At 46.2% G+C, this 24,855-nt stretch overlaps 1 protein-coding gene across 1 annotated transcript in view; it reads right to left on the bottom strand.

Annotated features, from left to right (window-relative positions):
* Positions 1 to 512: 512 nt before the first annotated feature.
* MYOCD (myocardin) overlaps positions 513 to 24,855 on the bottom strand; it is an 82,433-nt gene continuing 58,090 nt past the window's right edge. Inside the window, exons 7-14 of the mRNA XM_036342133.1 lie at positions 24,423 to 24,548; positions 19,577 to 19,821; positions 18,038 to 18,191; positions 9,503 to 10,429; positions 7,083 to 7,226; positions 5,963 to 6,091; positions 3,802 to 3,859; positions 513 to 1,239 (exon numbers count right to left, since the gene is read on the bottom strand). Coding sequence (XP_036198026.1) covers positions 668 to 1,239; positions 3,802 to 3,859; positions 5,963 to 6,091; positions 7,083 to 7,226; positions 9,503 to 10,429; positions 18,038 to 18,191; positions 19,577 to 19,821; positions 24,423 to 24,548 — 2,355 coding nt within the window. The 3' untranslated portion in view covers positions 513 to 667. The remainder of the gene's footprint in view (positions 1,240 to 3,801; positions 3,860 to 5,962; positions 6,092 to 7,082; positions 7,227 to 9,502; positions 10,430 to 18,037; positions 18,192 to 19,576; positions 19,822 to 24,422; positions 24,549 to 24,855) is intronic.

Raw genomic sequence — 24,855 nt, 5'->3', positions numbered from 1 at the left:
TGGGTAGGAGATTGGAGATCGTTCCAATGGAGCAGCTTTGTGGCCAAGGGACACTGAGTTGATTTTTCTCCCCTGGGAATGAATTGGTTCTGCCCCTCTATTCTGCCTCAAGAACTCTGTAACTGAAACTGGGCCTTACTTGTATTTTGAAAGACAGGAATGGAGCTATGAGAATCAGCCTCCATCACAGGTGTGTCTTCTATAACCTTTGATGGACTGACTTCCCTGAACTCCCAAGTTTACATTTTCTTTCCAATAAATTCACGAGAAAAGCTTACAAAGTGAGATTATGCCCCAACAATGTCTTAATTAAAAATGGGCTAGAAAATATATTGGTGTTTGAAAAGGTAGTGAAAGATTTTTTTTGGCATTCTTGATCTGAGAAAGCACATTTTAAGTGCATTGCTAAAATCAGTAACAGTCATTGAATGTTGGTAAGTATTACTATATATATATATATATATATATATATATATATATATATATATATATATATATATAAAGGACTCCTATTTGTGCTGTTGATAGTCATAGAAATCTCCACTGCTTCTTTTAAATTTCTTCCTCCTCTGCCTCCCCGTCTTCCTGCTCCTCCTTTTGGGTAATACAAGTATTTGTGGTTGTAGAATTCCTATTGGCCTTCCTTAGCATTTTTGCATCAGGCATTCTACCACTGCTGTAAGTGCAGGTCCATGGGGGAATTCAAATTCAGATCTGTGACATCCAGAAAATCGATGTTGAAGATGCTAGGCCCGCTGGTGCTGAGTGAGCTGAAGCTTGGTGTGGAACTTGGGGGAGTGAGGTCCAGCCACTCCATGGTTTCCCAGGGAGATTCAGTGAAGCTTAACTGCAGCCCACTGCTGTCCACAGAAGAAGGTGAAAACTGAGTGTGTATCGGGGAGAGGGGACCTGGCAAGATCTCGTGCGCATTGAAGAGGTCTTCTGCAGCCTTCCCAGAGAATCCATCCATTATGCCATCGAAAGAGGGCTCCTCACTCCCAATTTTTAGAAGGGCAACATCGCTCACCTTTCCCAAGGGGCTGTGGGAATTTAATAAGACTTCAAGGTGCTCATCACTGTCTGTGCCGTAGTGATCAAATGAGAGCTGGCCTCCTGAAGACGCTTGTTCAAAGGGAGCAGAAGGCTTGGGGAGGGCAGCAGTGGGGCTTCGGGAAGACCTAGGCATCTTTGGGACCTTTTGAAGACACGAATGATCCTCTCTGGCATCAGCTGGCATTTCTGTTGGTAAAACACAATGGGAACTGTCAAATCACCTCAAACAGAGCATGCCACACAACGCGAATGTTTGGAGTGAACGAGTTACACTCAGATGCAGGAGGTGGCTATGCTTCTCTGGTCGCTGCTCACTACCCTCTCTCATCCATAGGTGGCTCTATGCATCCCTATCCCCCTGACCCCGCCGGGTCTCTCCTCACATCCTTTCTTTCTGGAAATTTCACTTTGTGTTTATCAAATTCTCAAAGCGGGTTCCTTTATCTGCTCCTTCACTGACACCTGTCTGTCCCCTGAGGACAGTGCATCCTCTGTTACATCCTCAGTGTGGGCTCCTGTACTTCAGAGCAGAAGGTGAGTCTTCCTGCTGCCACTCTCTGATTGTTACTCCCCCACATTATAACTCCTGGCTTTCAGGGTCATGCTGCTCTCCCCACCATCCTACCCCACACAGGCCTCCTCATCTTCTGAAAACTCTATTCCCTAGTTCCGTGGTCGGCAAACTGTGGCTCGCGAGCCACATGCGGCTCTTTGGCCCCTAGAGTGTGGCTCTTCCACAAAATACCACATGCAGGCGTGCATACAGTGTGATTGAAACTTCATGGCCCATGCGCAGAAGTCAGTTTTTGGCCTGGGCGAGTCTATTTTGAAGAAGTACTGTTTATATTTGGCTCTGTTGACTAATGAGTTTGCTGACCACTGCCCTAGTTCATTGCTTTCCCCCCACTTTAACTCCTGTCATTCTCTGTAATTTCAGCATCCTCAGAAGTCACCCATTGTCCAGCTGACCTCTCAGTTCCTTGACATCGCCATCACCCTCAACTTCAGTGATTCCTTCATTTTCACTCTTTGGACACACCCTGGACCTTATCATTTCCAAAAACTTTATCCCTCTGAAAGCTCAATATCAAGCAAAATTTCCCACTCTCAATGCATCCCCTCCTAGTCCTCTAACTTACCCAACAACAACAATTTCTCAGCCACAAGGAGTCACTCTAATCTACACACATCACTATTTTATCACCATCCATCCACCCCTTCTAGTTTTCATTTCTTTTCTTTCCAATCCATATTATCTGGTCCACCATTATATATATGGCGGAACAACTGAACAACCGGTCACTATGATGTGCGCTGACCACCAGGGAGCACGCGCAGAACATGGTGGGTGTCGGCTGTGGTGGGATGGTGGAGCGGGGGTGCCAGACCAAGGTGGGGTGCCAGGCACTGTCATTGGGGTGAGCCTCTGGTGGTTACTGAAAATTCTTTGCTCCCATGTGCTGTGGTCACGCTCGGTGCTTGCACCTGCTGCTGGCGCCAGCCCCACTCGCGCCCGCTGCTGGAGCTGCCGTTCACACCTGCTGCTCATCTTTTCCTTCTCTCTTGCTACAATGGAGGAATTGCCTGTTCTCTTGCTTGTCAATCTCCCTCACCAGACTGCAAACTTCCCAAAGGTGGGGACTTGGTCCAGTGTAGCCTTGAGCCTGGACCCTCTTTCTCAAGTGTTGTTACTTGAGGGTTTTTTCTTTCTTTCTATCTACACTTTCTCCTATGTGACCTTATTCATTTGTATGGTTTCAAATTCTAAGTACATATTGTATAATTAAAAAAATAAATACATGACTTAAAAGGGGCAAAAAGAATATGTCGATAATTTTTATTGCTAGCTTGAAAAACATTCAAGCATGAATGGACCATCTAATGGGAGATTAATAATTGGATATCATTTTGAGTAGGTAGCACAAAACTTGTTTTATCTGCTCCATCCTTCTCACAGTGAAGATAGGGACATTGGGATTAGAACGGTAGAGAGAAATAGTATGAAACGAGGAAAGTTAGGGAACAGTTGGAACATGAAAACTGTTAAAATGATTGGCGGAAATGTTCCAAGGACAAAGGGACAATGGTGGAGAGCAGTCATCCACAATCCTTCCTTTGTCTGCTCCAAAGTGGACAGGAAGCTCGGATGGAGTGACCACTGTACCCATAGACCAATGGTTCTCAACCTTCCTCATGCCGCGACCCTTTAATACAGTTCCTCATGTTGTGGTGACCCCCAATTTCATTGTTACAAATTGAACATATTAAAGCATAGTGATTAATCAGAAAAGCAACATGTAATTATATATGTGTCTTCTGATGGTCTTAGGCGACCCCTGTGAAAGGGTCGTTCAACACCCAAAGGGGTCGCGACCCACAGGTTGAGAACCGCTGCCATAGACTTTTCAGTCCCATTTACAGTGAGCACCTGGGTTTATCTCCTAGGCAGTGGTCGGCAAACTGCGGCTTGGCAAACCGTGGCTCGCGAGCCACATGTGGCTCTTTGGCCCCTTGAGTGTGGCTCTTCCACAAAATACCGGCTCTTCCACAAAATACCAACCTCTGCGCATGGGCCACGAAGTTTCAGTCGCATTGTATGTGCATGCCCACACGTGGTATTTTGTGGAAGAGCTGCACTGAAGGACCCAAAGAGCCGCATGTGGCTCGCGAGCCACGGTTTTCCGACCACGGCCCTAGAGTACATGCAAGTGCAGAGTATCCTGATGGGCGGAACACGGGCAGTCTTACCTCCACTTTCAATGAGGACATCCAGGAGTTCGTCCATCTGCTGACTGCGAGTCATTTGCTATTATGAATTAACCAAAGGAGGACAGAGAAGTCAGAAGGAAATCATTAGAAGCAGCACCACATCTTTTTGAACTAGGTTTGACTAGTTATATTTTTAATTGTGGTAAAATACACAAAACATAAAATTTATCATCTTAACCATTCCTAAGTGTACAGTTCAGTGATATTTAGTACATTCACATTGTTGTGCAACGATCACCACTTTCCATCTCCAGAACTGCTCTCATCTTGCAAAAGTGAAACTCTGTCCCCATTAATCAACGACTCCCCATTCCATTCTCCTCCCTGGCCCTGGCAACCACCATTCTACTTTCTGTCCCTATGAATCTGACTACTCTAGATAGCTTCTATGGTGGATTCATATATAGTATTTTTCCTTTTGTGACTGGCTTATTTCACTTAGCGTAATGTCTTCAAGGCTCATCCATGTCAGAATTTCCCTCCTCATTAAGGCTGAATAATATTCATTGTATGTATATACCACATTTTATTTATCCATTCATCTATTGATGGACATCTTTTGGCTTTTGTGAATAATGCTACTATAAATATAGGTGTAACTGGTTTTTGGCCCCTTATCTCACTTTGAAGTGAATATGGCCTAAGAATGTGGCTCATATTTTCCTAGTTCCTCATTGCAATAGTCTGTGGAACTTGTCAACACTTGTAGGGACTGGACCCCTCCCTCTGGCTCATCGGCATTAAGTAGAGTCTTATTAATGGAAATCCACTTTGCTTGGCCTTTTTCTTTTCTTTCAAAACTGTGATATTTGCCGAAACTGGTTTGGCTCGGTGGATAGAGCATCGGCCTGCGGACTGAAGGGTCCCAGGTTCGATTCCGGTCAAGGGCATGTACCTCGGTTGCGGGCACATCCCCAGTGGGAGATGTGCAGGAGGCAGCTGATCGATGTTTCTCTCTCATCGATGTTTCTAACTCTCTATCTCTCTCCCTTCCTCTCTGTAAAAAATCAATAAAATATATTAAAAAAAAACTGTGATATTTACAGATACCAGGTTGATATTTACAGATACCAGGGAAAGGAAATGGGGAGAACTAAGACATCTATTGATCTCACTCCTCTGAGAGTCCAGTCCCAATAAACACAGGTGTCAATAATCAATACAAATGGGAGCACTGTTCCAAGAATGAGCCATTCTCCAGGCCAGGAGGCATTAGATGCCTACAGGATCTGGCAGGTAATGCAAATGGTCCCAGTGTGAAACAGGAGAGAAGGGTGGAGTGTTGAACCCATGCTATGGTTCAAGAAGGCAGTGGATACTGTGCCTCAGGTGACTGTTTTCTGAAAGAAATGGGGCCTCAGTATAGACACATCCCCTAATTTTTCCGAAATGAGAAAGCCTAGTTTTGCATAAAATCTCCTACATATTTAAAAAACTCTCTGAGCCAAGTAAAACCTAACTGTAGGCTGATGTGGATCTGTGAAATCCAGTATGCAGGAAGCGATGTAGATCTTTTCTGGATTGAGCACATATGAAGGGCTAGCTGATACTTCATCCAAACTCAAACCATTTGGAAAATAAGACCATTAATTGCTTTTCTTTTTGTACCTTTTCTTTTGAAAAATTTCAAACACAAATGAACCTCTGTTATTATCCAGCTCCATAACCATCAATATATTTGCAGGAATAGTGAATTTTGAAGCTAGGAAGAACCCTAGGAAGTGTCACACTGACCATTGCTCTCAGATATTGGAGGACCTATCTGCTGCCTGGACATTTGGTATTAGAACAGTAGAGGTAAGTGTTATATCATTTGGAATCATTACAAAGGAGATATTGGCCCTGTTTCATATAAGAGAAGTTGAGTACTTGCCCAGTCTTAGTGGCAGTGCAGCTGTCTGGTGGCCGAGCTGGCACTAAACCCAGTCATCTGGGTACCCAGACAAACCTCTTCTCTCTCTTGGCCTCACACAGCTTACATACACATCAGCACCTTTCTATAGTTAGCATCTAGACACTGTCCTTTCTGGTGGGAGGTACCAGATGCACTCAATACCAGAATCCACATGCATGAACCCATGTAAAACAAAGTGCAATTCAGCCAGCCTATTCTTCGATAAAGAACAAATCATGTGCTTACCTGCTTTACTGCATCTTCATAGGATGGAGGCTGTGTTATCTCTGCAACTGTTGAAGTTGACTTAGGAAATGTTGGGGATGGAATTGAAAACTTTGGTCCTGCTTTATCAGAAGACTGCAAACCAGCCATCTGTGTGAGTCAAATGCAGAAACAGACAATTCATGTGTCAGATCTGGTACTGATTCTGTAATGGAAACTACGGGCTAAATTTTGGAAAAATAGACTTAAGGGAAAGAAGAGAGTGAGGGCTAGGAAAACAAACCGAGTAGATTAACAATAGTATATATCACTATGGACTTATTGCTGGAGGCATTTTAGAATGGGAACCTCACAGATTCATTTCTCACTCCAAGGTGCACCCTCTTCTGTTAGGAGAAAGCAAGATGAGAAAAGGAAATAAAGTGAAAGAGTACAGTCCAATCCTAAGAAGTCCACCACCCCAGGAGTTTCCAGAGTAACTTATCCCCCAGCTGTTCCATTCATGGCTGGTGCCTTTGCAGAGAGCTGCAGGCACGACTGGGAGAATCTCTTGGAGACCAGCCTCGTGCACCGAGTGTGTCCTGTGGATAGGCCATTCCAGGGTCTCCGTCTCCAGGGCCCTGGCCCCAGCAGGCGGTACGCAGCACTTCTGTGTTGGCCATCACACTTGCTCCTTATCACCTCCCCCCTGCCCTTGGACTCCCCACATCCTGGGCCCTTCACATCCCTGACTCTTCCACCTGCTGGAATGCATCATCTCTTCCCTTTTTTGCAGGGCTATTGTACTGTGACCCCAACTTTCTGGATCCCTCTGATCCTTTCCACAGATCCATGTATTTCACTTTCTCCACCAGTATGTCCCACACTCCCCTATTTCAGCTTCACTGAAACCGGTTTGTTCACCACGGTGTCTCACAAACATACCAGGGTCATGTTATTCACCATGACTTCTGGAATAACGCTGGGAAATGACTTCTTGAAGTGCCTCCTAACTTGTATCAGTACATCCATTTCAGGCCTGTTTCTACCTAAAATGTCATTTATTTCTGCCATTGAACCTCATCATTGGGATGAAAAGGATCCACAGAAGAAAGAAGAGGCAAAGTCAATCCCAAGTCTAAACCTTTTCCCAGATGCCTACCTTTTGCTGTACACCTGGGCTTTGGGGACAAGGATTGCCCATAGCACCATGACTGCTGTCTGCCTGGGCTCCAGAGAAAGGGGGGTGGAGGCCAGAAGGCTGGGGGGAGAAGCTTGCAGGATGGCCCTCGTGTGCCCCTGAGTTCTGTAGAAAGAAAGAAGCACAAGTCAAGCGACCATCAGTGGCGTTCTTGAGAGCAGCCCTTGTTAACACCTGGCCCTGGTAAATTCCATTACCAAAGTCTCAGTTCTGGCTTTTATGTATCACCTACTGCTCAATACGTTCAGGGGCTCCTACAGATCAACAGCATAGGGTTCCACTTCTCCCCAACATTAGTGTTCAAGACTTTAGTCAAGTACTAGTTCCTTCTGCAAGTTTAAGTTCCACTAATCCCTTTATGAGCTCCCCTCAGCATGCCCTGTACATGCTACCTCCCTATTGTTTTTTTTTCCCGCTCATGGAATGCCTTTTTGCAAACTCTCCTTTTTGAATGCTATACAGTGGGACCTTGACTTACGAGTTTAATTTGTTCAGAGACCGAGCTCGTTGAGGAGCTCGTTAACTCAAATTACTCTGTCAACTCAATGCAAAAAATCAGCGGAGAGACAGCTGGTATCTCAAAAAACTCGTTAGTCGGGACACTCGTAAGTCAAGGCCCCACTGTACTTCCTTTTAAGTCTACCCCCTTCTCAAAGCCTTGCTGGACTTTTCTAGCCCTTCATGATCAATCTGCCACCCCTACCCCCACCGCAATGTCATAGACACAAGTCAGTAATGTTATTCTAGATTGCTCAATATCTTTTTATCAAGCAATCACTCATGCCTTCAAAGGGTGCTTTGGAAACTGTAAATCACTGTACAAATGTTGGTTCTTCTGGAGAGTATCGATATCGTTAGAACTGAATGTGCAGAGCTATGTAAAAAGAGCTGTGTTTACCATTGTTGCCCAGGACACTATGCATTCAATAAATCTTGTCATTGATGATGATAATGCATTTAAGTCCCAACTCCTCCCAAATGGGTGGGTATCATTGCTCCACTGGGTTTGCAAACATGTCTTCTCCTTACCCATGGCCACACCTCACACTCCCGGGGTAGAGAACAGTCAGTGTGAAAGGAGAATGTGCTTTAGAATCAGATAATCCCAGGTTCACCTCCCGGAGCCACACTCTCCCCAGCGGCAAATAAAGAATAACGAACCGGAGCCCAAAAGGTTGTTGTGACAATGAACAAGATTACTCATATACATATACATGTACATGTACGTGGCAGGAGTGCAATTAACGCCAGTTTTCTTCCTACTCCCTTTCTAACGCCAAAGTGCTCAGAATCTTTTCATGTGATCCAAGCATGTCAAACTTGCAGCCTGCCAGCCAGGAGTTTGACATGCTTGATGGAACCTTTTCTCAGATAGACTTAAAGCGATGTTCCTAATAATTCTTTGTCTTCATAGACAAAGTAAAGTCTTTGATGATCACCTTGGTCTAGCCTTTGAAACAGTTACTCTTCTGAGCTGTCTCCTATAATTCTGCTCTCATTCTACCCCAGGCACACTGGCTTTCCACCTGATGCTTGAACATTCCATGCACACTCGCTCCTCAGGGCCTTGGCACTTGCTGTTTCTCTTTTGTCTAGAATGCCTGCACCCCAAATATTCACAAGACTTTCTCCTTCACTTCTTGAAAGCTTTGCTCAAATGTCCCTGGCCCTTTTACTTAAGGTTGCAAGTTTCCAAACTCCTCACCCCCCCTTTTCTGCTTTCTCTCTATAAGATGTATCATCTTCTAATACATTATATATTTTATATATTTTTTAAATTTACTGTCTCCCCATGAGAATAGGGATTTTTTTTTTCTTTTTTTGGTTAGTTCAGCATTAGTCCCAGGAGACTGGAAGAGGGTCTGGGCTGGCACACAGTAAGTGCTCAGTAAATATTTGCACTCTGCAGACCAACCACAAAGAGACCAGTAAGGTCTGGTAACTTCCCTTTCGGCTCTTGGAATGAATTGGTTGGGCCTATGCTGAGGCGTGGTGCCAAGGAATCCTAAAACAGAGTTTGGCAATGTACAGCCCTGGAGCCAAACCTGATTTTGTAAATAAAGCTTTATTGGAACGCAGCCACGTGCACTTGTTTATACGTTGTCTGCAGCTGTTTTCAGGCTACAGGGGAGAGTTGAGTAGTTGTGACAGAGACCATAATGCCCCCAAAGCCAAACATATTTCTGATCCAGCGTTTTACAGAACCCGTGTGCCAGCCTCCGTCCCAGAGAAGCAAGTCCGCCTATTCTGAAGGCCCCAGAATCTTCGTGGCCGGGAGGTGCTGTTGGACTTGGAAAGTTCCAACACCAGCTCTTAGCTCTGCAAATCCACACCCCGCTTCCAGGAAGGGGGTGCAGCGGGCGTGGCCAAGGAGCTCTTACCTGTGCAGTACACACCTGGGTGCTGGCAGGTGAGGAGGCCCCGTGCCCTTCTCCCTGAGCACCAGCGGACGAAGGTAGGAAGTAATGGTTGTTCGGCGATGGGGGCAAGCTGATGTGCTGCGGGCTTTTCACGGCCCCGAGCGGCGAGTGCTGCGGCGAGCACTGCGGGCTGAGGAAGGTGGAGGGAAGCGCGGGGGCTTGGGCCGCGGGCTCCAGGCCGAGGCTGCCGCCCGGGGGCAGCAGGAGCGCAGCAGCGCCGTCCGCGCCGCCGGGTCTGTGCGCAGAGACCTGCCGGGCGGCGAAGGGGCAGCTGGAGGCCGCGTCCTCCTGCTTGATGGGCGCCCCCAGGAAGGGCGGCGGCTCCTGCTCGGCGGCGCCCTTGCTCCGCTTCTGCTTCTGCAGCTGCAGGCGCAGCTCCTCCACGTGCCGCTGCTCCTGCTGCAGCTTCCAGGTGAGCTCGTTGATCACCTTCTGCTTCTCCACCAGCATCTTGTCCTTCTCGGAGTCCAGGCCGTCCAGCTCGGGAGGGACGCTGCCGCCGCCGCTCAGGCTGCCCACCAGGCTGTCGTCGGGGCCCAGGCGCCCGGGGGACGGGTGCAGGCCGAAGGAGGGCGACGCGTCCTGGAAGGTGTCGGGCAGGGACCCGGCCAGCGACAGGTCGGAGGAGGCGGGCGAGATGGGGGGGCTGGAGCTGGTGCTGCCGAAGTGGTAGAAGCCGTTGGACAAGGCGCCGGCGGACGGGGAGGACTGGTAATGGGGCAGGGCGCCGGTGGGCGTGACGGGAAAGGTGACGGTGGTGATGTCCCCGAAGCTGGGCACGGGGCTCCCCGCGCAGTCCTGGAAGGGCCGCAGCCGGTCCATGAGCGCCGTCTTGGTGCCTGACACCGGCAGGCCTCGGAGCCGAAGCTGCTGTCTTAACTCCGACACCTGAAGAGAGCGGGGCCCGTTACTGTGCTGTTCATGACAGTGTTTTAAACGTGTATTATTATTACATTAACTTCAAACGATCACAAATGCAGTCTCACAGTGTCCACTTCTCGTTTTATTATTTCCGTCTCACTTCCTCCCCTGCACCCAATATACATCAGTTTTGCACAATTTTATTAATGCTCTTACAATGTGTCCTATCCCATGTTTTCATGGCTCCTGAATCATAGACCTATCCTGGAAATGTAGAGCCCACACGAACGACAGAGGCACCTCTGTGCTGCCCGCCAATCCCATCCTGGTCCTGTCCCCATTTTACAGATGAGAAGACTGAAACCTGCCCAAGTTCTGGCAACCAGTCATCCTGCAGCATGCTCACACTCCAGTGTGCGGCCTCCCACCTCCCCACCCGTCCTTGTGGGCGATTCTCAAACCTGAGCAGGTGCTAGAGCAGGGGTGGGCAAACTTTTTGACTCGAGGGCCACAATGGGTTCTTAAACTGGACCGGAGGGCCGGAACAAAAGCATGGATGGAGTGTTTGTGTGAACTAATATAAATTCAAAGTAAACATCATTACATAAAAGGGTACGGTCTTTTTTTTTTTAGTTTTATTCATTTCAAACGGGCCAGATCCGGCCCGCGGGCCATAGTTTGCCCACGGCTGTGCTAGAACCCAGATCTGTGGGTTCTTACACAGGTAGCTGGGCCCCTACACCAGTTTCTGGGTTCAGTGGCTCAGGGGTGGGGGCTGAGAGGTGCCTTTCTGACAAGTTCCCGGGACGCTGATGCCGCTGGTCCCGGCCCAGTGCTGGAGAACCGCGGCTGTACATTACACCCTGTCCTGAGTTTAACAGCTGGCGGATAGCAGTGCTCTACTGAGAGAGAGAGGTGTGGCAATAAGACCCCCAATTCAAATGCTGGCCCTGCTCTTCCTAGTTCAGTGGTCACCCTGTGCCCCAGCTCGCTCCGGCACAACAGAGACAATCCTACCACTTTATAGTCTCTCATGGGGACTGAGGTACCTTAAACAGTGGAAAGCACTGGGAAGAGTACTTTGCTCATGGCCAGGCATGTAGGGGCTGTTATTGTTATGTTGCCGCACATATAATTATTTCATCCCTGCACTTTTTCATGTTCATGAATTTTAACCATCAGATATCTAAAAAAATAGAAACTAAATAAATAATAATGAATGCAAATGATGGAATACTTTAGATCTATTAAAACTGATGCTATAAATATTTGTTGATATAAAAATAATTATTTATGGTATAGTATTACATTTAAAAGGTTTCAATTACTTCATTCTATTTTCTAAGAATTACATATATATACAGTATATATATATACTGTATATATATATATACATACACACATATATAATGTATATGAATATATATTTAAGCCTATGCTTGCAGATTATAATATCTGGATAAAGATGTGCTAAAATGTTAGCGATGGTTCTCTTTATCTGCATTTCCTAAGTAGTTCCCATAAGCATATTACTTTTATAAGTAAAACAGGAACCATATTAAATACCTAAATGTCAGTAATTCCATAAACAGCTAGAAGAATATGTACGAAAATATCCTTCTGATATTCTTTAGGGGAAGACCTTTTGAGCATAAAACCAAAGAAGCTAATCATAAAAAGTTGACCAAAAAAATTTGAAAACTCCTATCAGTCACTAAATGAAGATGCAAATGCAAATAGAATTTTAAGAAAAAATAGTTGCAGGAAAAATAATAAAGCATTAGTATGCTCTATGTGCCAAGTGTGTTTAACAACCCGAAGAGAAAGATGGACACCCAACATACAAATGGGCAATGGACATCATCCAACTCTTCACAAAAGAGAACATTTTTAAATGGCCAATAATGTATGCGTACCGTCATTAGTAGTCCAAGATTTGCAAACAAAATATACATATTTTTGTATTCATCTAATTGACAAAGAAATTTGCAATAGCAATTTGTGTTACTTAAATAGCGGCAAATATAAATGAATAAAATTTTTAAATTGGTGAGAGACATTATATGAGAGGCAATCAATAGGTTGCCTCCTGATTGGAGATTGAACCCACAACTTGGGTGTGTGCCCTGACCAGGAATCGAACCTACTACCTTTTGGTGTATGGGATGATGCTCCAACCAACTGAGCCACACTGGCCAAGGCTAAAAATGTTTTTTGGTTTGTGTTTGTTTATTTTGTTTTTAAGCTATTTTATACTTAACTAGATGCCCGATGCACGTGCATGGGAGCGGGGGGGGGCCCTTAGCCTGGCCTGCACCCTCTCACAATCCAGAACCACTGGCTCCTAACCACTCACCTGCCTGCCTGCCTGATCACCCCTAACCACTCACCTGCCTGCCTGCCTGATCACCCCTAACCACTCTGCCTGCCTGCCTCATCACCTCTAACCACTCATCTGCCTGCCTGATTGCCCCTAACCCACTCGCTGCCTACCTGATCGCTCCTAACTGCTCGCCTGCCTGCCTGATCAACCCTAACCACTCACCTGCCTGCCTTCCTGATCACCCCTAACCATTCTGCCTGCCTGCCTGATTGTCCCTAACTGCTCACCTGCTTGCCTGATTACCCCTAACTGCCTCCGCCTCGGTCCCCACCACTGTGGATTTGTTCGTAAGGATGTCTAGAGTTATGTCCAGAAGGTCGTTTGGCTGTCCAGTCTAATTAGCATATTATGCTTTTATTAGTATAGAATAGAGACCTGGTGCACGGAATTTGTGCATGGGAGGGGGTGTCCCTCGGCCCAGCCTGCACTCTCTCCCAATCCGGGACCTCTCAGACATCCCTCTCGCAATCCAGGACCGCTGGCTCCTAACCACTTGCCTGCCTGCCTACCTGGTCTCCCCTAACCACTCACCTGCCTGCCTGATGGCCCCTAACCACTCTGCCTGATGGCCCCTAACCACTCTGCCTGATTGCCCCTAACCACTCTGCCTTGGACCCCAATGCCGCAGCTTCATCGGGAAGGTCGTCCGGAAGGATGTCTAGAAGGACGTCCTGAAGGTTGTTTGGCTGTTCGGTCTAATTAGCATAATACGCTTTTACTATTATAGATATTCAGCTATTCTGAGTGTGGTCTGTGGACCAGCAGCACTTGCAGCATTGGGGAACATGTTAGAAATTCAAAATCTCAGGCCCCTCCCAGACCTACTGAATCGAAAGCTGCGTTTTACCCAGAGCCCCCATGACTCGTGTGCACACCCATGTCTGAGAAGTGCTAACACTGCTTCTGGGACTAGCGAGGCACAGTTGTTCAGGACAGAAAGTGGGCAATATGTAGCAAGAACTTCTAAAAATGGTAATATGTTTTGGTTCAGAAATTCCATTCCTATGTATTTAGCCTGGGGAGATATTTAGGTAAATTAATAAGTGTATGTACAAGTTATATTTTTAACAGTAAACATTTGGAAGCAAGTTAAATGTTTAACAGAGGAATCTTAACTAGGTGGTGAAATAATATACTGCTATTAAAAATGAAAGGATTTTTGACCATTAAGAGTTATAAAAATGTTCATATGTTAAACAAAAATGCATGTCAGAAATTTATGCTCACATAGTTATTTTAAAGCAAAATATGTCCATATGCATTTCAAGACTAGAAGGAAATAGAATCTGTTATGTGAGTCAACTGCCTTTTAAAATACTCTTTACTTCTCTATACACAAATTTATTTCACTAGTGAATAATATTATTTTACACTCAGCTAAAAGGTATTTTAAAAGGATTAAGACAATTTACACTGCCCCAAGCAATACATATGCTCCCCCCCACCCCCAGTCTTGCTAGCATTGCTTTTATTATTTTCTTTTAGATTTGCTTGTTGGAAAAAGTGCAAAGTGCCAACTCATTGTTTTAATTTTGAATTACTTACAATTAATGAGTTCTGCATTTATTTTTGGAATCTGTTCTGACACTGAATAATTTAAAGTACATTATCAAATAATGTAGCTCATATTCTAAAGTGAACTGGATGCTGGGTGAGTTCAGTTTACCTTACATTTCAGAATATTATGCTGTGTGGGCTTGCTTGGAACAAAGTTTTGTATACACCTCCTTCCTGCATTGATTGGTGTTTCAATCATTGATAACGTAAACCATTTATTATGGAAAATTTCAAACATACATGAAAGTAATAGAAAAGTATAATGAACCCCATATAACCATCAACCACTTTCAATAATTATCAACTCATGCCCAATCTTGTTTCATTTATACCCAAACCACTTCTTCCCCTATGTTTTCTGAATTATGTTGCAGGAAATCATATAATTTAATCTGTAAGAATTTGGTATCTATCTCTAAAGATAAGTACTTAAAAAAAACACAGATACAATACCATTATCACATCTAAAAAATATGAACCATTATTTCTTAGTCTCTATCAAATATTGCCCCAGTTTTTAAATTTCCCATTCACCTTCACATTCTTATTCTCTCTCTCTCTCCCACTAGTTTGTTAGAAACTGGATACAAAACAAACACAAAAAATGGACTGTGATATTACCTCTTGTAAGTTTTTAATGAGAAACTAAACTCTATTCTCTGCACTTTCCCCCTTAATTTCTATGTAGCAAAACATGAGCATTTATGGAAAATATCACCTCATTGCCTTACCTTTTCTGGTTATTTTAAAAAAAATGTTGGTATTGGTTTTAGAGAGGAGAGATAGGGAGAGGGAAAGAGAGAGAAAGAAACATCAATGTGAGAGAGAAACATCAATTGGTTGCCTCCAGTATGCCCCCGACTGGGCATCAAACCTGCAACCTAGGTAAGTGCCCTGACCGTGAATCAAACCAGTGACCTTTTGGTGCACAGGACAACACTCAGCCAACTGAGCTACACTGGCCAGGTTCTGATTACTTTTTTGGAGGGTCACCTTCATGAATTCCTCTTATTTCTTCCTTTCCCAAAGTGTGATTATATCATTTGCTTCCCTTATTCCTCTTCTCTCCTTCCTTTCTCCCTGTTCCATTCTCCTCGCCACTCTTTCCATTTTGCTCTCCTTCTATCTCATCCACTCTTCCAGTTTCAACCCTCCCCACTATGAAAACAATCCCCAAATTTCTGTCCCTATGCCCAACAACACAGCTGAACCCAACCAACTTGGTATATTTCTAACAGAAACTGCCGGTACCGGAGACTCAGCTTTCCCAGACTGAATAAACTTGCCCATGTCCCCTCATATCACCTCCCCAAACTAACTTCCCAGTTTGCCACCTGTGCAAATTCTCCCATTCACCCAGTTAAGTTTTCTTTCTCTCCTCTCTCCCACACCCCATGGTCAAGTCCAGTCTTCTGTCTGTCCCTTCCTTTCTTTCCATGCTCATCTGAAGTGGCAAAGCCTTTGAAATCAGTCCCTTAAGTTCAGATCCCAGTTTTGTCATCCATTATTTAATCTCTTCAAGATTTTGATTTTTACATTCCCATTTAAAATGTATGTCGTGGGGTAAAATTTAAAGCAAATCTACGTAGCATGGCTGACTGACAGCTTATATTAAAAAATGCTAGTCGCCACTGTCATCGCCATCATCTCCTAATGCCTGTGCTAATTACTGGGACTGTGACCAGCCGGTGACCCTGAGAACAGAGCTTGGGGGCCCCGAGGGCTGGCACGTCATGTATGGACCATCTTTCTCTGGCCCAGGCATCTCTAGTCCTACCTGACCAGGCTCCCATCCAGTGCGAGACTCCTTTCAAAAGGAATCTTTGTTATTGTGGTAGAAAACATGTAATATAAAACTCACTATTCAGTCACTTCTCAGTGGCACCAGTACATCGACAATGTTGTGCAAATATCAGCAGGATCATCTCCAGAACCTTTCCGGGATCTCCAATTGAACCTCTGTCCCAGTGAAACCCTAACTCCCCATTCTCACCTGCTCCAGCCCCCAGTAACCCGCATCTACTTGCTGTCTCTATGAAGTTGACTACGTGAGGTACCTCATATACGTGGACTCATACAATATTTGTCTCTGTGTCTGGCTTATTTCACGGTGTAATGTTTCCCAGGTGAGGAAGCCTGCTTTGATCTCGATGGGTTTATGATCTGGGGAGTGGAAGGTGGTACCCTACGGCTCCGGAGAGCATTGTCATGCGCTTGGCATCCCCATCTAGGTTTATGGATGCCAAGTCCAAACCTGAGCACTTGTATTCCAAGTGGGAGGAATAGAGAACCTTTGATAGTAGGACTCAAGATACACATTATTTACTGGTGTTGGCACTTGGGGCAGCCATGGAATTTCCTTTAATTTGAAATAATCCCAATCCTATCTCGCCTCAAAGAAGATAATGACCAAGTACTGAACATGGGAATGAGGGTGGCAATGAGGACTGAGACAGGGCTGTGGCACTGGCCCAGTGAAGACTAGGGGACTTTTATGAATTTAGTCTTTTGGGAACCATGCTAAGTAAGATCCTTTGTGGGTAAACAGGTGTCATCATTGAGAGTGAGGAGGTGCTGCAGACAGCAGGTGTGCTGGCACAGCAGAGCAGCAAGGCACTGCACTCACCCTTTTCAGTTCTGTGTGAATCCCGGGTGAATGCATGTGCCGTGCTGAGGGTTCCTCTGAACCACACCAGGCTCAGCTCAAAGCTCAGGGGCATCTCAGTAACTGAGGGTCTGTGGTCAGTGACCAGAGCAAACTGCTAGCACATACATATCATGTCACGAATTGCTGCTACATTTCAGAAGGTCTCTGACTGGATTTCATAGACTAGTACATTGCTTTAAATTATATAATAGACATAGAGTTACCACCATTTTATCTTGTTAAATAAGGATTAGTATCCTTATTTAATAACTAGAAGCCCTCTCGCTTCTAGGGTCCCTTGGCGTGGCCTGCACCCTCTCGCAATCCAGTTTCAGCCTGATCCCCTCAGGCCTGATCCCCACAGGCCCGATCCAGACAGGAGGGAGCCCGATCCTGTGCATTGAGCATCTGTCCCCTGGTGGTCAGTGCATGCCATAGTGACCCGTCAACTGGTCATTCAGTTACTTAGGCTTTTATATATATAGATATTTCTTTTAATAAAAAGAAACAAAACTTTCTCAGAAACACTCAGCTTTCATCTACTACCATCATTTCCTACTGGAAAGTATCTTTCAGCATTCAAAACATTTGGAGAAAATAAGTACTTTGAATAAATATTAGTCAGATCTGTTGAACATGCATAGATTTATGAAAAGCCCTTTATATGGTTTTTATTTTCCTCATTTTACCAGAGATTGGTAAGAGATCATCATGGAATTGACCACTGGCTCAGAGCTCATATCAATCCCATAGCTACTCTTTGTGCTACGTTCTATCATGTATATACGATTCCATTGGATTTTCAGGATAAACCATTTATGCAAATGAGGAATTTGAGGTGCTAAAAATTAAGAAACTAACCCAAGGTTGCATAGCCAGTCAAGGTTGGGTATTTAACCATAGCAGTTAATACTCTGTCACCTACTGAGTCTCTCCCATATTCTTCTTCATCATGTTCTATACAAGAAATCAGTTGGTGAAAATGTTATTTTAAATGCACTGATGTATTTGTTTAAAAAAAGAAAAGAAAATCATGCCCTTCAGATACCTTCAGATCATCCAGGTTTGATGGAAGTGGGCCTGGCTTGAGAGAAGAGACACCGGTTTGTCCAGAAAAGCTGTTTTTGACAGGAGACAAAGGGGTACTGCTCAGTGGTGTTGAAGAAGAGTTTGGATTTCTGACCATCTGCTCATTTGGTTCCCTGAAAACAAACAAAAAAGAGGGACTTGAAATACAGTCAGGTCTATATATTGTGATATATAATAAATATATATTTGGTGTTCATACAATTTCTGGCTCATGGCTAAAACGCTTGGGATTTCCCAAGTGAGGAGAGTCACAGAGGTGTCTCTTGTTATGTTAATGAGGTGGCTTTTGGACTCTAAGGAGGGATGCTGGCTGCCAGGAGAATTCATCCTGTGATTAGAGGGTAGAAACTTTTGGTCCCACCACCTTCTCATTCCCTGACCTCCAGGCAGGGTGAGGGAATGGAGAGTGAATTCACTAATGGCCAATGATGTAATCAGCCCTGGCTTTGCCATGAAGCTTCCGTAAAAACCCAAAAGGTTGGGGGCCAGAATGTTTCTGGGTTGGTGACAATGTGGAGGTACTGGCAGAATAGCCGGCTTGGAGAGGGTTTGGAAGCTCTATGCCCCTCCCCACACCTTGCCCTATGCATCTCTTCCATCTGGCTGTTCCTCAGTTGTATTCTTTCATAATAAACCAGTGATCGAGTAAGTAAAATGTTTCTCTGAGTTCCATGAGCTGCTCTAGCATATTAATCAAACCCAAGGAGTAGGTTGTGGGAATCTCGGATCTATGGTTGGTTGACCAGAAGCCCATGTAACAACTTCTGGACAATTTCTGGCATCTTAAGAAGGTGAGAGCACCAGTCTTGGGGGCTGAGCCCTTACCTGTGGAATCTGATGCTATTTCCAGGTAGCTAGTGTCAGAATGAATGGGAATTGTTGGACACCCTGCTGGTGTTGGGTGATGTGGGGAAAACATCCCCCACGTACTAGAATTGGGTGACCAGAACCCTTAGGGGGTGACTTCTATTTAGATGAGATCACAAGTTAATTGTCTACAAGGATCAGGCAGGGTGAGGAAAACCACAGCAGGCTAGCTGGCAAGTGGCAAGTGACACTCAGGCTGAGTCTGGGGGAGACCGGAGGGAATGGTGGAGACTTTGGCATATGGGTGGGGCATATCCATGTGCGATTTAGCTGATGCAGTCCTGGGGAACAGAAGCAAGCCTGTGGAGCTTGGCTGTACTCAGCATAATGGCCAGCGTCATCCAAGGCCAAACAGGGAGACAGCTGAACGCCCACCCCAACTGCAGAGAAACCTCTCTGTTCCACTTGCAGTCTCACAGTGGTCACACCACCCTTTTCCCAGGGAGGCCTCTTATCAGGGGCATTGATGTCCTTGCTCCCTCCCGGCCTATGTTCCTGAAAAGGCGTGCCCAGTTTCCAAACATAACAGGTGAGGCACGATGCAGCATGGGCCTTGGCTGCGGGTGCTGGCCCCGTGCCCGGGCAGAGAGGAGCCACCCACCCTGTGCGCAGCCCGGGCTCTGGGACTCACTTGAGCTGAGTGGGGTGGATGCTGGTGTAGCCGAAGCGCTGCTGCTGCTGCTGGCTGAGGATCTGCAGCTGCAGGAACAGCTGCTGCTGCTGTAACAGCCGCGCATAGGCCGAGTCCATGGGCGGCGGCGACTTCTCCGCCTTCTGGTCCGGGGGGATGTACTGGTGGTACTTGAGCTTCTTCACCTTTGGCTTGGGGTCCTTGGGCTTCTTGTGGCGGTTCTTACTGTCGCTCAAGGACTTGGACTGCAAGAGGATGGAGACGAACATAGCTTTAGGTGATGGAGAGAATGACCGGTGTCATGGGAACACGTGAGGAGGTTCTGTCCAATAGATGTTCTCGAATCTCGGACATACAGACAGCAAAGCACGATGTGCAAAGAGACCCTGGGACACGGAGATGTCTAATGGACTGGAAGCACACCCCTCAGGTGGGAATCTTGAACCTTAGAAGTGGCTCCTGGAGCTTTTCCCTCCCACAGTAGAGTGAGAACACTTTCCTCATCTCAGACCAACTGCCGTCTAACACATTCTGATCTTGGGGCTGATTCATAGGAAAGTACTCTCCTATGTATATGTGGAATCACTGCTGGTTAAGCACCTAGCAAATTCACGTAGTAATGCCATACATGTAAGATGAAATTAACCTTGACTTTGAAAATCCAGAATGTGAAGTTTTGCTGCTTCAGGCTGAAAAGTAATATAGACTGTCCCTCCCACCACCATCCCTAATCCTGATATAAAATCAGGAAGTGGTACCCTCGGAATACTGTACTTACTATGGGGAGGGTTAGCCACGCCCTGGGACCCCCCAGAAGTTACCCTTTATAGAGCGTGATTTGGACACATAAAGAGAAGTTAAGCATACAGGCTAGGGAGTGAAGAGAAATTTCTGAAGGTGGTACAAGTACCTTACTACATCTTAGTTACCTCACCTCCAAGTTGGGGAAAATAGCCTCTATTTCCTGTTTCAGTGACCAATGTAAGGGTGATGAAAGACAATACTGAAGTAACAACAGGGCTAGAGGGCAGTGTGATTAGATCTATAATCTAAAATCAAAGGCCTCCAGGAAGCAATAGGTTCATACTGTGATCAGTTGAAAAATATAAATTTCAAACCTTGACTTTTTCCAGAAGGTTGAAGTGAAGAACATGGATATCATGACGGAAGATTCTTGAGAATTTGGGGAAAAGGTGGAGGGAACGTGTGGTACCAGCAGTGCCCAGAAGAGGGGGCTCCTGCATAGCTGGCAGGCCTGTTCTGAAGGGCAGCATCACCACTTTAACCACAAAACACACATCTGAAGGTGACCTACCCAGGGGAGCTGCCCACTTGCCTTCCTTTGACCAGCGCATCCCACCACCGAAGCCTCTGTTTTTTCAAGGAGGCATCTGGGAGACTAATGAATAATGAGCACGCGTCCTTCCCTGCTCGTTAATTGATTAGCATTCCAGTTAATGAATCAGTCTCACACTTGGAGGACTTCTCCGGGCCCCGCGGTCAGCTCTGCGCTGCTTGGCAGCTTCTGTTCCCACCTCAACTGAGACTTGCCTTGTCCCGGGAGCTTCAGCCCTGAGTCTTGCTAAGGATTTTCTCTCCAAGTTGCCTTACTTAGCACAGGGTCTGGGCCATCCAGAAGGTTCTAAAACCGAGCCATTTTCTCACTGAGCCACTGCACAGTGAGGGCAAAGACTACTGAGCACATGGAGCTCTGAATTCATGGACCTGTGCCGTTTCACACTCTTTCTGAGGCCAGGGGCTATTACAGCTGTGGGTTTGTTTTGCTGTTTCCTACCCAGAACTGCATGGCCAACCTAAGGGGAGAACAACCTAAGGCAGTGGTGCATCCAAGGTCCAGGGGCTTAAGACCCAGGCGCGAAGGTGTAAGGCAGGTGAGTGCAATGCGATAGGGAACAGTGTACCCTGTGGCCTGGAGCTTCCTCACTCAACCTGCACGCACACAGTGGGGCTGCCACACAACACAGCAGCCCCTGCCTGCGAGATGAAGTCAAACTCGGCAGCCACAGCAGGCTGGTGCCAACCTGCCTAGACCTGCCCTCTGCAGCAGCTCACCTGCCTCTTTTCCTTGTAATTTTCTGCTGTTTTGGAACTCTCTCCTCCACTTGCTGTATGACTCCAGTTCATCCTCTGAGTCCAGCCCAAACCTTAACTCACTGGGGAAGCTTTTCCTAACTCACAGCCATGTCTCCTATCTGTGAGTTTCATATGGCATGGCCACACCCCTGCTGAGGGGAGGGGACTGAAATCCAGCCCTCAGTCTGCTTCAGAGGTTGCTGGTCCTGAGGCGGGACTGTGGCTTCCTGGGGAAGGGGAACCTCTGCTTATCTATATATATAAAAGCCTAAGCGACCAAACGACCAAACAACCAGTTGACCGGTCGCTATGACGCGCACTGACCACCAGGGGACACTCAACACACAGGATCGGGCTCCCTCCTGTCTGGATTGGGCCTGCAGGGATGGAGCCAAAACTGGCTATCTGATGTCTTCCGAGGGGTCCCGGATTGCAAGAGGGCACAGACCAGGCCAAGGGACCCCACCGGGGCCTCTAGTATTGTGATAAAATACAAGTAACACAAAATCACCAAAGTCACCATTTGAAAATACACAATTCAGTGGCACTTAATACATTCACAATGTTGTGTGTGTCATCACTATCTAGCTCCAGAACATTTTCATTGCCCCCAAAGAAAGCCATACATACCACTGAGCATCACTCCCACCCCTCCCTCCTTCCTGCAGCCCCCGGGAGCCACTTCTGCTGTCTGTCTCTATGGCTTTGGCTATTCAGGATGTTTCATAGAAATGAAATCATACAATATGTAGTCTTTTGTGTTGGGCTTTTTCACTCAGAATAACACTTTCAAGGTTCATTCATGGTGTACCATGTATCAGCACTCATTTCTCTTGATGGCTGAATAATATTCCATTGTGTGGATATGCCACATGCTTGTCCATTCTTCAGCTGATGGACCTTTGGGTTAGTTTTAACTTTTCGCTATTGTGAGGAGTGTGCTATGAATATTCGTGTACAAGTTTTTGTTTGAACACCTACTTTCAGTTCTCTTGGGCAAATACCTAGCAGTGGAATTACTGGGTCACACAATAACTCAACCCTTAACTTATTGAGGGGCCACCACTGCTTTCCATAGTGGGTGGAAACCATTTTACATTATATAAATGTAATTTTCCACTGGCAACATATGAGAGTACCAGTCTCTACATCCTCACCAGCAGTTGCTTTTTTTCCGTTTTTACTATAGCATTCTGGTGGGCATGCTGCAGTATTTTGTTGTGGTTTTGGTTTGCATTTTTCTGATGACTAATGACATGTAACGCCTTTAATGTGATTATTGGCAATTTCCTTATCTTTGGAGAAATGTCTGGTCAAGTTCTTAGGGGCACATTTTCCTTACTTGCTCAAAGCACTGTGTTAGTGGTGCTGTGATACCCAACAGGCTCCTGGAGAGCAGGAACCCTGTGACTGCGCCCCCAGGGCCTGCGTGGAAAACACCTTCCTCTCCATAGGAGACTTTCCACTTCAGAGCAGTGCTGTGCATTCACATTGGCCTCCCAGGAGCCTTTCACAGTCAGCAGGGCAGAGGGGGTTCCCAGCGGGGTTGCCTCCTTCTTTGAGAAGCCCTCTAGGATCCTCTTAATTTAGAGATGATGAATATTCAACAAGGAGAAGTCACAGGCATTGACCAGTCAGAAGGGATGTGGGCTCTTATGTAAACCACAGGTGCAGTGCTGCCTGATCTGCTGGCTCTCAGTCCTGCTCTTTATTGAAATGGACCCGTCCTCCCTCAGGGCAACCTTCTCAGAGTGCACAGGCCTGAAGCTTTGCTAATTTGAACTATGGAATTTAAAATACTTTGGTGGAAATGTTCATACAATTTCTTTGTACACAACTTTGGAAATAATGTGAATCATTTCCTCCTTCCACCTGCGGTGAACACACTTCAGCAGCAGTCACATGACTGCAAAGCTGTTGAGCTGAGTGAATTGGAAGCGAGGTTTAAGTGCTGGGCAGCTGAAATGCCTGCCGTCCACTTCTGTGTACGCAGGGGTGGGGGCCACGGGCTGTTACTTTAACATGGATTCTAACTTGGTCTACAACCACTAGTAAAATAGTTCCTAAGAGTCATTTCAATATTCGTTAAGTGGCGGTCGCAGAGGTGAGAGACATGCTCCCAAAGCAATTAGGAGTTGCATGGGATAAACTGCTAGGAAGGCTAAATGACTCCCAGGTAGCTAAGGAGGAGAGCGCACTCTGGGAACGATGAGATACAACGCTGAGAACTGAAACCAACGATATGCTAAATGCTTGTAGTTCTTTGTCTACCATGAAGAACATCGCCCCTTTACCTGCACTTCCATAGGGAGCCTGGCTGGACCGAGGGAGGTCTTACTCGTGCAAGGCCTTCAGGTCGGCTTCCCTTGCATGAAGTTCAACGCCCCTCTGCTCATTTGATGGCGCTTACAAATTCTGTGTGTGTTACCACCAGCTGCGTCTACCTCTAGGATGAACTTAGGAAGTCTTTTAAGTCAGGAACAAACTAGTGGGCGCTGAGGCCAAAGAAATGCAAACGCATAGGATTCCCCTGCAGGGAAGCCCCACGCTGTGCTTGCGTAGAAAGCTGGATCTTGGTCCATGTACCCTGATGGCTCCACAGCTCACAGCTGTCATGCATGTGCCTAGCGGACTAAACCTATAACAGGGTCTGCATGGCTCTCCTCTTCCCAGACCTAGCTCAGAAAGCTCTGCTCAGCGCTGCTCTGTGAGCCAGAAGTCAGGGGGTTGCGTGGAGGCGGGCCCATCCTACCTTCACAGCAGCATGCCCGGGGTTGGTGGTGCTGAGGGTGCCGAGCCCCTGCTTCCCTGTGTCTGACTGGTTGCTGGGCTGTGAGACCGAGTCATTCATGTCATTTTCTGAGCCAGAAGTTAGATCCTGAAATCCAAATTGTAGCATTACTAGGATGTAAGGGTCAAAACTGTGACATAGACGTGTTAAAGTAGAGACCTGTCCCCTGTCCGTCCCCCCCACCCCCCACCCCCCGCCTCGCCCCACATAAACACACACATAGCTCTGCTGTGTGTTTTTTCAATCCTCACCTGAGGATATGTTTTTATTGATTTTAGAAAGAAAGGAAGGGAAAGAGAGATAGAGAGAAACATCTATGTAAGAGAAACATCAATCAGTTGCCTCCTGTACCCAACCTAGGTATGTGCCTTGACTGGGAATCAAACCCACAACC

The sequence above is a fragment of the Myotis myotis genome, unplaced genomic scaffold, assembly GCF_014108235.1.
Source record: "Myotis myotis isolate mMyoMyo1 unplaced genomic scaffold, mMyoMyo1.p scaffold_m19_p_17, whole genome shotgun sequence".
NCBI classification, from domain to species: domain Eukaryota; kingdom Metazoa; phylum Chordata; class Mammalia; order Chiroptera; family Vespertilionidae; genus Myotis; species Myotis myotis.
This window is presented reverse-complemented; position numbering and strand designations above follow the sequence as displayed.